Source organism: Podarcis erhardii (assembly GCF_964252035.2).
Source record: "Podarcis erhardii genome assembly, chromosome: 4".
Taxonomy (NCBI): domain Eukaryota; kingdom Metazoa; phylum Chordata; class Lepidosauria; order Squamata; family Lacertidae; genus Podarcis; species Podarcis erhardii.
The window spans coordinates 57,973,432-57,987,052 of NC_138508.1; the positions used below are offsets into that span (position 1 = coordinate 57,973,432).

General features: G+C 42.3%; 1 protein-coding gene across 4 annotated transcripts in view; it reads right to left on the minus strand.

Annotated features, from left to right (window-relative positions):
• Positions 1 to 237: 237 nt before the first annotated feature.
• LOC309340083 (cystathionine beta-synthase-like) overlaps positions 238 to 13,621 on the minus strand; it is a 38,356-nt gene continuing 24,972 nt past the window's right edge. For 3 of the 4 annotated variants that reach the window (XM_081858591.1, XM_081858592.1, XM_081858590.1), the window contains exons 11-17: positions 12,292 to 12,397; positions 10,987 to 11,064; positions 8,519 to 8,653; positions 7,094 to 7,202; positions 4,525 to 4,560; positions 1,909 to 1,993; positions 238 to 494 (exon numbers count right to left, since the gene is read on the minus strand). In XM_081858591.1, coding sequence (XP_081714717.1) covers positions 385 to 494; positions 1,909 to 1,993; positions 4,525 to 4,560; positions 7,094 to 7,202; positions 8,519 to 8,653; positions 10,987 to 11,064; positions 12,292 to 12,397 — 659 coding nt within the window. In that variant the 3' untranslated portion in view covers positions 238 to 384. The remainder of the gene's footprint in view (positions 495 to 1,908; positions 1,994 to 4,524; positions 4,561 to 7,093; positions 7,203 to 8,518; positions 8,654 to 10,986; positions 11,065 to 12,291; positions 12,398 to 13,621) is intronic. The other variant, XM_081858593.1, reaches the window with a different exon arrangement.

The following is a 13,621-nucleotide window of genomic DNA, read 5'->3' on the forward strand; positions in this document are numbered from 1 at the left end:
TATCAGAGACATTAACGGTTTGGTCACCCCAGCCATTATTGCTAGTTCCTCAGTTCTGGGTTCTGCAACTCAGCTGTATCATAGCAAAAGAGAACCAATCTTTGTGGAGGAGACAACCTCTCACTGAACAGCAGCGATCCTGATGACTACCATAAATTCAGTTTGGGTTACTTTTTCAGCATGCTCCTTAGCATACTGGAAGTTATGACTGCAGAACCTTGCTTACAACCCATGTGGTTCCACTAATGATGCTTGGTTTATTTGGTTAGATTAAAAAAATAAAATCAAATTGAGATTGTCTTAACAAAAATGGGAAGGGGGAAAAAAAGATAATTAAAACCCTAAAAGCTACTGAAGCAGCTGCCACCAATGTGCTTCTTGAAATTAGGTTGCCTTTCTTCGTCGTTCCTGGGCAGTCACAAAGTTGAGTAAGTCGATTGCTGTGACAACACCAAAGACCATTTGCTTTTTGCTGGATTGGCCATTGCTGTGATCTATAGAGGGGAGAAGAACATGACAAGGCATGAGTTGAGGAACCAAACCCTAACATACACAATTTTCAAACTACTACTTGTGTCTCAAGGCATGAGTATCTTCTCTTGCACTGTATATGTTTTGGTTATTGAAAACGTATTTTTAAATTAGTTTTATAGAGGAAAAGTACATATAAAACCAAAAAAAGCAACCGAAATTAAAGCATGGTAGGCATATCCTAGCTTGCCATTGACACGAGGCATTCTCAAGATCAGTACAAGGGGAGAGGATGGCTTCCTTAATCTGCTCCTGGTAACTGGTCCTGCCTGTGCTGTTGGCACTGCAGTGTTAGCACTCAGTTAAAGTCAATATGGTGTCAGTGCACCAAGCAGGCATTTTTGAGGAAGCGAAAGAAGAATATGGGATTGCTACTATCTCCTAAGGGCAATTTGCCTGACTCATCTTAACCCCGACCCAATGTTCTACACAGAGAGCACTAAGCAAGGAGCATTTCATAGGTAAATGGAGCAAGGCATTGTAGCTTTTGCCTTGCATGAATTGTATTATTTAGCTGTTGAGGCACCAGCCTTTCTGCTTGTTCCACAGCATATTTTTAAAGCCTTTTGTGTTGATAGAGGCATAGATATCCATGTCTAACCATCATGTTTGCTCATGTTCACTCAGAAGTAAATCCTACTAAATTCAACGGGGTAAGTAGGGTTAGGCCTCAAAGCCTGCTATCTTCTAACTAAGACCTTCAGAGCACAAACAGCAGAGGCGTCGCTAGACAGAGCCACTGTGCTCTGCCTAGTCCTAGTTCAAATGCAGGAGTTTCATAGCTGAAGTCCTCTGTCTTCTGCCTTGTACCTCAGTTAAAATAAAAATTGTGAAGGACAATGCAGTGGAAAGCAGCAGAAGCACCACCACCACAACAGCATGTGGTGGGACCAGAATGTCTGGACCACTTTCCCCTGCCTACATTCACCAACTAAGGCACCAACAGACCACGGGCTCTGTTGGAGAAAGGCAACCCAAATTACAAGAGGAGGACTCCAGCAGGTGAGAAATTGTTGATTTTCACCTCAGGGAAGATTGCAACTAAGTTAGCAATGCAACAGCATATGAGGCTGGATTCTGCAAACACTTACTCATATCATGAGACATTGTACTCTTGGAGACGCACCAAAGAAATGGGAGGCCAGGGTATGTATGCATTGGGCACTTCCCCTGTCTAACCCAGAACTGGCATAGTGTAGCCTCCACTAGCATAGCTTATTTCTTACCCTCATATGTGTGGCGAAAATCCTGTGGTCCCTTCATGTGCCCTATATAAGACACAGAAGATTCTCACTGCCATTAACTGTTTTTATATGTTATATAGCCAACGGGGAATGTGGCAGAGACAGTAGGATTCTTGCCAGGTCTTCTACTTACACTGAATCTGTTCGTGCACCACCAGAGCAAAATGATCAATTTCCAAAATATGGGAGAGCTTCCCCAAGTTGTCCTGCAGACGAATCTGCAAAGAGAAACAGACTTTAAAAGCAATTGCATATAGCCTTACAAATTTTGATAGATAAGTTCCCCAATCCCAGTGCTTTTCCAAAAAGCTTTTGAAAGTAGCATTTGTTTTGTGATGTGGCAGTTATCGTATGAATCTTTATTTTTCAGTGTGTGTGTTCATGTTAAATGTTGGTGTTTTAAAGAGAAGTGGAATGAAAGAAAAAAAAGTCTGTAGAGCATGGTAATGTAAAAACCCAATGAGAGCCACGTGTTCTCTCTGCTTAAAGCACAGCAACTGCAAGTTCAGAAACACACACCTTTACTAGTGGTTTATTTTCCAATTCTGGCAATAAGAGCTGGAAGGAGGCGATTTGGGACAAAATAAGAGGTGTGAGAAAAACTATAAAAGCCATTCAGTAGAAACAAAGTACAAGTCCATATTCCAGAACTGAATTTCCCCACAGGGATATTGCTTTTCATTCCTAGCAATATAGGCCAGCAAAACAATGAATACCCAGGCCACTTAAGTAAAGTCTAGATGGCCAAGTATTACAGGCGCTGCAGTAGCAGATATCTCACTTTGACAAGGAGTTGGACTTCAGGAGTTGTGATATAAATGCATTGCTACTGACGTGAGCTGTGGGAAAACAGAAAATACTATGCCTCAATCAATCAATCAATCAATCAATCAATCAAAAGAAACTTGCAGAATGAAAAAGGCAGTATCTAAGCTGCCTGTATTTTGTGGCCAAGATGCAAAAGGGCCCTTCCACAAACTGGAGGAACCTTCAGCATATGAAAGCAATGCTTTACACCAGAGATAGGGAACCTGTGGCTGACAACCTCCATCATCCTTGACCATTGGCCATAATGGTGGCAGCAGGTGGGAGCTGCCATCCAAAACATCTGGAGGGGCACAGTCTCCCCATCCCAGGTTTTCACCAAGCTTTAAGCTTAGAGCACCATGTGAGAAAAGTGAACACGTTGTTCCACTTGAACAAGAGCTTGTGCAATCTCTTGTGCCACAAAACCTATCACAGAAGCACACAAACTCCTGTGCAAGCTTTACTGGAAGGTCACTAGCAGGCATTTCCCTTCCACTTACAGTTCTTTGGAGCCAACTCATTATAAATGTAATCCTGTGAAACACAACTGAGATCAGCTCAGTCCTCAAAATAAGGCTGCTCAGGTACAACAGGAGAAAGGGACAGGAGGCTGCGGTATCCTTTGGCATTTCTTCAGTCTCACACAATAGAAAGTAGGGACTTATCACTGTAGTCTATAAAGCTGGCAATTTTATCCGCACCGACTCGGCTTGAAACAATGTCCTCCGAAACACTCAAGCACACAAAATCTACATTTTCTGCCCATCATCATTATTGTCCTAGATTCTAGGCTTGTGAGCCAAGAATGCCGGTACTTGTCAATTCAGTAGGAAATAAGATTTTTGAAGTCTAAGAGAGGGAAGCAGACAGAGCAAGAACAGAGGCACTAAGCACAACAGTGCTGTGTTTTAATTCAGTTGCTTTCAATTTATACTCACAGGAGCCTTCCTGCACTTTTTAATCACCAATACCATTATGGCAATCAATCACGATCTATGCTTACAAAGACCCATCAGGATTTCGTAACTTTAAATGTAATATAATACTATAAATTTAGGAGCGATTGTATCTTAACATAATGGAAAGAACCTTTTCTTGGTTTACTGGAACAACTCAGTCTCCCAGTCAAACCGACCGAATCAGCTGTAAGCATACCCAATAATTTTCTTCTATAATAATAAGGCTGTTCAAGATTTTCTCTTTCAGTGACAAAACATCTAAAGTAGATTGGCAGTCTATGGTTCAAAATTTTAAAAAGTGCCATTTTATCACATTTCTTTGTAGTACGTTAGGAATGAAATTATTAGTGGTAATGTTGGTTACAGAGTAAAGGAGTTGTATGAAGGAGGGGCACTCCAGGCAACAATGTTTGAGCTCCCAGAAGAAAGGAAGACAGTTCCCAGAAATTGCCACTAAAGAACCAGGAACTACAGCCAGGGCTGGGTATACTCTACTTTCTAAAAAGTAACAGTACAGATTAAAATTCTGTGCCAGGATAATCAACATTCCATGCTATGGCAAAAATTCTGCAACCTGAATAAATTATGCAAATTATGTAACATCTGCTTATTTTGCCAAGTTTGTATGGCACAAGGACAGAAGGGCCACAGCCCTGGCTTTAGCCATAAAAAGGAATAAACAATGCAGGGTTTGAATTTTTTATCTAGAGGCAAACAGCACACATCTTTAAACCCAGTTGCATCCTTCTCCCCCAATCCCGCTACCTGGGGATGAACATTTGACTGCAGAAGCAGCTGGCCTCCAGTCCAAAAGGGCTATTTTTCCCCAGCGTCAGAAGCTCTTTGTTTTTGGTATGGTAGTTGCCCGCAGACTGCAGCTTATGTAACCTTGCTATTTGCCACTAGGCAACATGGGCCCCTCCACCGTAAGAACACCAGTTACACTTAAGAGAGGAAAGAAGCTATGTTGCTTAATTACGCACCAGATTATACATTTTGCACGATGATTCAATTGACAGCTAGGGAAGAAATTAAATTTTAATTTAATGTGACCACGAAGCATTAGTAGAAAACATGAAGTGATTAGGTGCAGTGTTACATTTTAGCCTCAGAATTTTAACAATTAGAAAATATATTTGCTAAAGCATTAGTTTGATGCGAAGTAGAAGTGTCTCTTTTAAGGTACACATTGGTTTGCATGTAAGTTCCCTTAGGCTTCAAGTAAGTCTCAAGGAACTCAGTGGAGACCAGCTTCTGAGCAGATTTGCTTAGGATTGTGACAAGCTGTAAAGTGCAGCTCTTCCAGTTATGTGCGTGTGCAGGATATTTTTCAGGGTGAGGCAAAGTAAAAAACAGATTCAAGAGCAGTTTCTCACAAAATATTTTGAAGATTGTGCCGGCACAATTTGCCTCTCATTTCAGCTGCTACAAACGCTTTTCACAAAAATAAAAGCTCAGAATCTGAGAGTTACAGTTCATTCGGGGGGACGACTACCCCCAATGAATGTCCATGATTCCTATTTAGAGAATTTAATAGGCAGAACATTTCACTGACATTGACCAAAGTAAACTACAATAATGTCACTATTTTAATTGGATTTACGCTCCCCCCCCAAATAAACGTGCACAAGATTGCAGCTGCAGTTTCAGAGTATGTAGCTGTCTATTTCAGTTATGTGCTGCAAACAAGCTTTTAATGGTAATTTTACGCAAAGTGTTGCAACTTGGTTTTACTTTGCCATAGTTTGCATTCCCCTCCAAAGAAGGCTTTGTGGACCCAGCCATCCTAATACTGCTCATGAAACAGCTGCCAAAATCCTGCAGTAAACTATTGTGCCTGCTAAAAAATTACAACACCAGATGCCAAGAGTCTCATTATCCACCGGGAAGACTCAAACTCTTGAGACCAAAATCAAAATGGGACTGACATACCCTCCCTATTTATCAGTATTGTGTTAAAATATTACTATCATGAATTGCTAGGCATGTTTGCCCTTCTTCAGAGTTCAGGCATTTCCCCCAGGCCTGTACAGTCGTACCTTGGAAGTCGAATGGAATCCATTCTGGAAGTCCGTTCGACTTCCAAAATGTTCGGAAACTAAAGCATGTATTCTGATTGGCTGCAGGAAGCTCCTGCAGCCAATTGATAGCTGCGGAAGCCCTGTTGGACATTAAGATTCCAAACTGGAACACTCACTTCCGGGTTTGCGGTGTTCGGGAGCCAAGGTACAACTGTATAGGCTAAATTGTTTGACTTGGGGTGGGCTAAATGTATCCCTGGCGTGCTCTGGTCCATGGGGTCACGAAGAGTCAGACACGACTAAACGACTAAACAACAACAACAAATGTATCCCGACTCTAGTACATATAGATACACATCAGCTGCTGTGCTAACATACTGCTCTGTGTCTTACGTTTTTATCAGATTTTTTTTTTTGTAATGTAGGGTTTTGTATCTTTTTACTCTGTTGTTAAGAGATCCCTAGTACCCTCACAGAGGGATAATTCCCAGTTGCCTGGGAAGAGGGAATGACTGTTAAACCACTCTGGGAACTGTAGGTCTGTGAGGGGAATGGAAGTCTCCTAACAACTCTCAACATCCTTAACGAACTAGTCATATCTTGGTTCTCAAATGCCTTGGTACTTGTACATTTTGGCTCCCAAACGCCACAAACCCCAAAGTGAGTCTTCTGATTTGTGAACATTTTTTGGAAACCGAACGTCCGACATGGCTTCCAACTGAGTGCAGGAAGCTCCTGCAGCCAATCAGAAGCCGTGCCTTGGTTTTCAAACATTTTTGGAAGTCAAAAGGACTTCCGGAACAGATTACATTTGAAAAGCAAGATACGGCTGTACAGTTTCCAAATTGCTTTGGGGGAAGCTATGACTGTTTAAAGTGGTATGTATGGTGCTTTAACTGTATAGTACAGATGGAGTCTGTTCAGAACATAAGAAGAGCGCTTCAGGATCAGGCCAATGGTCCATCTACTCCAGCACCCAGTTCTCACAGTGGCCAAGCTGGTGCCTGTGGGAAGCCTGCAAACAGAGCCTGGAGGCCACAACACTCTTCTCAGCTGTGATTTCCAGCAAATGGTATTCAGGGGCATACAAATTACCCCTGGTTTTTACAAATAAGTAAAATATTTTAAAAACATTTGCATTTAAATACATGTGTTTTTTCACAAAATAGGCATATCCAGATTTTGAAAGCGGTGTTCATACGTACAATATCGTGTACACAGGAGTTGATCAGTATATGTAACCTTGTTCGCATGTAATGTTCAAAGAATACACAGCAGTTGAGCTGTGTTCACTTCTTCACACAAGCCCTTGCAAATGTGTAGAGACCGCCTGTGCCTGTGTGCTCAGTGTAACATGTGAACAACCCTACAGCAAAACAGTATCTAAAACTGTGTGTAACTGTGTATAATTTCCTTAATGTGCATCATACATTTTAGTCAAACGACCTCCCCCTTGCCAAAAACCTCTTTCCCCCCTCAGCAATGGTGCGGGTCAGGGAAAGGAACAAGAGACACCAGAAGACTTTGATACCTTTTTGAACTGCTTGTAGATTACTTTGCTGACTTGGTCTGATGGCTGCACTTTACCAGCAAGCAGTGAAGAAAGCATGTTGCCAAGGGTAACCATTCCCAAAATCAATCTGAAAAGAAGAAGGTATTAGACACAGTTTTCTACTGGGTGAGTTGTGGGTTCTTTCCTTTTTTTATCAGTTTAATGTTTTAGGCCAATATTTACAGAATCCCTCTCAATTTGAATTCAGGGGCGCGCAGAATCCTTAGGGGTAAAACCACAGGTTCTATTTAATAGCATCCAAACACCATTTTCTTTATAAACCTCTGGAGGAAGGAGTTTAAGTGTGGAGAACTAGCATGGAAGGGATGAGGAACTTTCCCTGCTTACCATTTTCCCTTTCCTAATTGCTCCCCTTCCAAAAAATGTGTGCTATAAACCCTGAAGAGGAATAATAATAATAATAATAATAATACACTGCGGGAATGCATACCACAGTATAGATTATTATAATTACCTTATTGTCATTTTATTATTATTAAATATGAGCCATTTTTCCATTTATGTACAACACTCAGGGCAACTTGCATTGCTGGATTTTCTTGCAAAGCTATATTCTTAGACAAAGACTAGTTATGCACAGTTCCTAACACAGTTGCTTTAGGATAACATAAAAAGCCTTGTTGCTAGAAACAGAAAGTTCAAAGATGCTGCGTCTTTCTCAGTCATCACTTCCCCAGTTTCCCAGTCTGTACAATTTGGATAAAATTGTGTGTTAGATAAAGTTGGTCTTTCTTTTGCCTGCACTGCTTTTATTGCAAATGATGTGAGAGTCACAGAATAAACCTCGTTTAGCTTCCGTTGTTAACTGGGATGAACTTTTGGGAGTGAACATCCTGCCTGCATTGCAACTTGTCCCTGTCTGACCCACCTGCAATGCTGACCATCCCACTGGCCTATTTCATGCCTGGTGACTTCAGGACTAAGATGCCATTTAGGCTCAGTTAATTCTTTTATGGGTCATTTGAAGCAGATGACTCTGGCCCTCAAAAGGTAATAAACCATACCAAGATTTTAAGAGAAGATTTTAAAAAGCCACACCTGTGACGGAAGTGACAGTCAAAAATATTTGTTGATGTCCTATATAGCACAGGGATAGGAAAAAAAAAAGAGAAGGTGGGAGGTTTCACTCCCAATTAGTCTCTAATCAGGGGCCTGATCATTCATTCAACCAATTTCAGGAGACTTTCTGTACCAGGGGAATGATCTGGTGAGCAATATGCAGGCGAAGGCTCATAGTTGAAAATTCAGAGAAGCAAACTAGATGGGATCATGAAACGAGGTGGATGAAACCAAATGGCAGGAATGACTATGTGTGTGCACCTAGATACTAAATATACATTTAGAAACTGGGTGTACTTGGAAGGGAGGAAAATCTACACATACCCAGATTCATCAACAACAGGTACTTGGTCAAATCCCTTTTCTCTGAGTATTTCAATGGTCTTTTCACAGGTAACGCTTGGTAGTACTGTCAGGGGAGCAGAGAGACACAATTCCTGAACTTTCAAGTGCCACCACCTAGGAAAATAAACAAAACAAATATAAAATCACTCTCCACCCAGGAATTTACACAAGCAATTCAAAGACCGAGAAACAGTTGCATCTTAGTAGTTTGTATCTTAATGTAAGCTTTTCCTGGAAACGCTCATGAAGCCAATTACTGTATTTAAGTGCCCTCTGTCCTACTAACAGAAAAGGTTGTTCAGGGTATTCCGGAGCACGTGCTTGTCTTTAGGATGGATTGATGTTTAGAGCATGCAACTTTCATCATTCCTGATGACTGACCATGCTGGCTGGGGTAACCTTTCACCATATGGTGTATTTTGGCTCAAATGAGACTATATGGATGCTCAGAGCCAGGACAAATAGTAAAAAAAACACCTCCCTATTTGAAAAGAGTTAACCATCAACATTTTAAAGAGTCTTGTGCCACCTGAATGACTAAGAGATATTTTTAAAAAGTACACAAGCTCTTGTGATTATAGGCTACCTGTATTAGACACACAAGGAGTTGTCCTCAGTTAGCAATGTATATATACATACATACATACATATAGAGAGAGAGAGTGTAAGGGACGCGGGTGGTGTTGTGGTCTAAACCACAGAGCCTAGGGCTTGCCAATTGGAAAGTCGGCAGTTCGAATCCCTGCAACGGGGTGAGCTCCCGTTGTTCGGTCCCAGCTCCTGCCCACCTAGCAGTTTGAAAGCACGTCAAGTGCAAGTAGATAAATAGGTACCGCTCCGGCGGGAAGGTAAATGGCGTTTCCGTGCACTGCTCTGGTTCGCTAGAAGCGGCTTAGTCATGCTGGCCACATGACCTGGAAGCTGTCTGTGGACAAACACCAGCTCCCTCGGCCTATAGAGCGAGATGAGTGCGCAACCCCAGAGTCATCCGCAACTGGACCTAACGGTCAGGGGTACCCTTACCTTTACCTTTTTACCTCCGATTGTGGACGGGATCCATTCCAGAGGCCCAGTTGGATCCCGAGGTTTCCGCAACCTGAGGACTGTTTCTGCGCATGTGGCAAAACCCAGTAAAATGCTTCCTGGTTTGCCGCGCATGCATCCTGAAGTTTACGTAACCAGAGGGTTACATAAACGGAGGTATGACTGTATGAATATACACAAGTGGACATAGGGGAAAAGAGAAATGGAAGTAGCAGCCATGGAATGCAAAAAGGACAGACTGTGACAATCCTATGCAGTTTAAGCAAAGTGACCATAACTGACAATAACACAGCCATCTTACCACAATAATAAAATCTGGATAATTGGGTTATTGCTGTTGTGAAGGGTCACTCTGTGTGTCTTAAGCCTGGCTTAGAATTTCCACAGCCTGTACTTTTCACAGTCGCTGTGTGTTTGTGTACATGCCTCTCTTTCTCGCACACCCCTGCCAACTGTGGTTAGCACTTCATGGATTTGATAAAGTGGGGCTGAGTCCATGAAAGCTTATGCCACTATAAACCCATTGGCCTATATTGTGCCATAAGCACCCTTTTGCTGCAACAGGTTAACATGGAAATCAAAACCTAATGCCTAGTTTAGTACAGCTGGAATTGTATCTTCAACACGAACAAACACTGTTATATCTCCAGAGCCTAGAGTGGGTCAGTGTGGACAATATGAGTTGTAATGTTACTGCATCTTGGAGACCTAGGTTCAGATTTTGCCAAGTCATTGACTTTCTCTTCAGTTTCACTTCCTCCATGCATAATCGTCACAGCAAAAATAGAGGGGGGGGGGAGAGAATTTAAGAAAAGAAGAAGAAGAGTTTGGATTTGATATCCCACTTTATCACTACCCTAAGGAGTTTCAAAAAGGCCAACAATCTCCTTTCCCTTCCTCCCCCACAACACACACTCTGTGAGGTGAGTGAGGCTGAGAGACTTCAGAGAAGTGTGACTAGCCCAAGGTCACCCAGCAGCTGCATGTGGAGGAGCGGGGAAACGAACCCAGTTCACCAGATTACGAGTCCACTGCTCTTAACCACTATACCACACTGGCAAGAAATGTACCCTTAATTTCCTCCCACAATTTGTAAATGGATTATACCAGAACTAGTACTGAATAATGACTGCCCTATAAACTCCCTAGTTAAAGCTGAGTAATGCCAACAAGGCACTAGGATGCCATTTTAATATGTATGACTGAGGTGGAGGTAGATGCAGGTAGAGGGGCAGATAACTTCAAACAGCAGCAATTATCCAAAGCAACATTACTTCTGGACATATTTATGAAGTTAGCTTGTGTAGACTTAACTATCCATATTAGAAAAAATATTTTGACTTAAGGGTGGGTTTTTGGTCGCAACTTATTTTACTAAGCTTTCACAGGCATGGTCACCTCACCAGGGCTTGTTAATAATGTCATCTTCTTCTTTCATGAAGCCTTTTTGAGTCATCCATTTGTCATTCAAAAACTTGGACCTGGAAGCAATCAAGAAACAAAACAAGTCACAAGTAGCAATTTAGGTTATACCTGCCTTAAAAGCAAATAAGCTATAAAGGATGACACGGCATAACATTTCATAGCTTGCACGTAGAATAAACAGCTCTCTTTTAATACGCTTGGTTCTCAGTGAGACAGTTGTAAAAGTCTACATAAGGAGAATATAATCAGGCTGGTTCACCCACAGGTCAAACTGGGCCATGACACAGGCACCAGTCCTGCAAGGGAGAAGTCAACATGGCTGGGCTAGGGCATGAAAGTGGCAGCAGGAAGGATGGGTGGAAAAACTGGCAGAGGGGGGTCCAGACCCAAGAAAGTCACTGAACAGCGGCAGTCTCTCAGAGTGAGTGAGCTTGAGGTGGGAGGGCAGCACAGGGGCAATGGCAGTGAGTGTGAGAGGGTGGGCCTCATCTGAGATGCCATAACCTCAAGTGCCCATCCTCTGTTATCTCCTGCTTGGACTACTACAATGTGCTCTACATGGGGCTACCTTTGAAGGTGACCTGGAAACTACAATTAATCTAGAATGCAGCAGCAAGACTGGTGACTAGGAGTGGCCACTGAGACCATATAACACCAGTCTTGAAAGACCTACATTGGCTCCCTGTACGTTTCCGAGCACAATTCCAAGTGTTGGTGCTGACCTTTAAAGCCCTAAATGGCCTCGGCCCCATATACCTGAAGGAGCGTCTTCACCCCCATCATTCTGCCCGGACACTGAGGTCCAGTGCTGAGGGTCTTCTGGCAGTTTCCTCACTGTGAGAACTGAAGCTACAGGGAAACAGGCAGGGGGCCTTCTCGGTAGCGGCGCCCGCCCTGTGGAACGCCCTCCCATCAGATGTCAAGGAAATAAACAACTTCCTGACTTTTAGAAAACATCTGAAGGCAGCCCTGTTTGGGTAGTTTTTAATGTTCGGTGTTTTTAACATTCTGTTGGGAGCTGCTCAGAGTGGCTGGGGAAACCCAGCCACCAGATGGGCGGGGTATAAAATAATAATAATAATAATAATAATAATAATAATAATAATAATAATGATGTTAGCTGCCTTTCATACACTACAGCAGTGGTGCTGGAGCCACTTAGCCATGCTGCTGCCACCATCACATTCAGAGGTGGAATGCCAAATGGGCAGTGCTAGTCGTGCGGGCAGGGTCCCCTACCTCACAGTCAGCATCAGGAACAGAGAAATAAGACACCTACTTACATGTAGTTCCTGACAGAATCTGGAAGGACGACGACACAGCGTTGTCCTTCTTTCAGCTCTTTGGCAGCCTTGACGGCAACAGACATAGCACTGCCTGAGCTGCCACCTGACAGAAGACAGAGGACACCATTAAAACTGCATGGAAGCCATTTTGAAAATGCAGATGTAAAAGGAGACAAAGAATAGTGTGAGAGCCTGCAGTCCTAGTAACTTGATCATTAACAAAGTATACATTATCAATATCTCATCAATTTCCACAAAAAAGTTGTCTCAAAATCACTTACAATTCATATAAAACATACGGCACAACAAGTATTCAAACAACAACAGAAGTGCCCCAAAGTGCTCATCCATCAATAACTGTAAAAAGGACATATCCCTACTCACCCCAGGATAAGAAGGCATCGTTAAATAGACCAGCCTGGTGCAAGCCACTATCTCACAACTTGTTCCCAGAAATGCACTGGAAATTCAATTTTGTTACATGGTGTAATGGAGTTATGTAAAAATGTTGGCAAAAAAAACCAACCCCAGCACCTTGGAGCTGACTTTTCTAACTGAATCTTTTGCCTTACCTCTCAAGATTGCCTTTCTGCTACTGCCATATTATAACCAAGACTGGCATGTGTATCATACAGGCAACAGCGGTGTCGGAGGGAAGAAAACAACCCAAGCAATCATTTCCTCATTCTTTCTGTTCAGAAAAGCTTGGTGTTCTGCAAGAGCCAGCAAATAGCAGCAAAGACTCATTCCTTTCATGGAAATGTTCAGTTGGAACCGCCAAAACGATGGAGGTTATAATGCATCATTTTGTGTTTGTTAAGATTGTGATGATTTTAGCATAAATGCTTTGACAAAGCTCTGTGGAGTATTCAGAGATGATTCTCTGACTGTATGTAGTTATTTTAAATAAAAAATTTAAAATAAGAAAAGGCTCTATAATTAGAGCTGCCTTTATTGTGTGCTGAAGCCGAGAAGCAACTACAGGTACAGTTGCAGGTGCTTAATTGGATATATATTCTAAAAGAAGTGACATTGTCTTCTAATGTCTGAACAACGGGTGCCTTCTGTGCCAACTTTTGAATGCCTGCGGAAAACTCTTCTATTCTGCCAGGCCTATGCAGGCAATTAAGAATACGCCCCTCACAACAATCTACTGCTGTGTTTATTTATTTTTTCAAAAGCTACCAAACGTGGTGCTTTACAATACTCATATACCAGTGACCCACTAGTGTGACAAAAAGGATAGTATGACTTGGTCTCGAGAGCAAAGAGGTTCCTTCTCAACTGTTACTGTCACCTTGAGTACTCAATTCTCAACGAATACAAA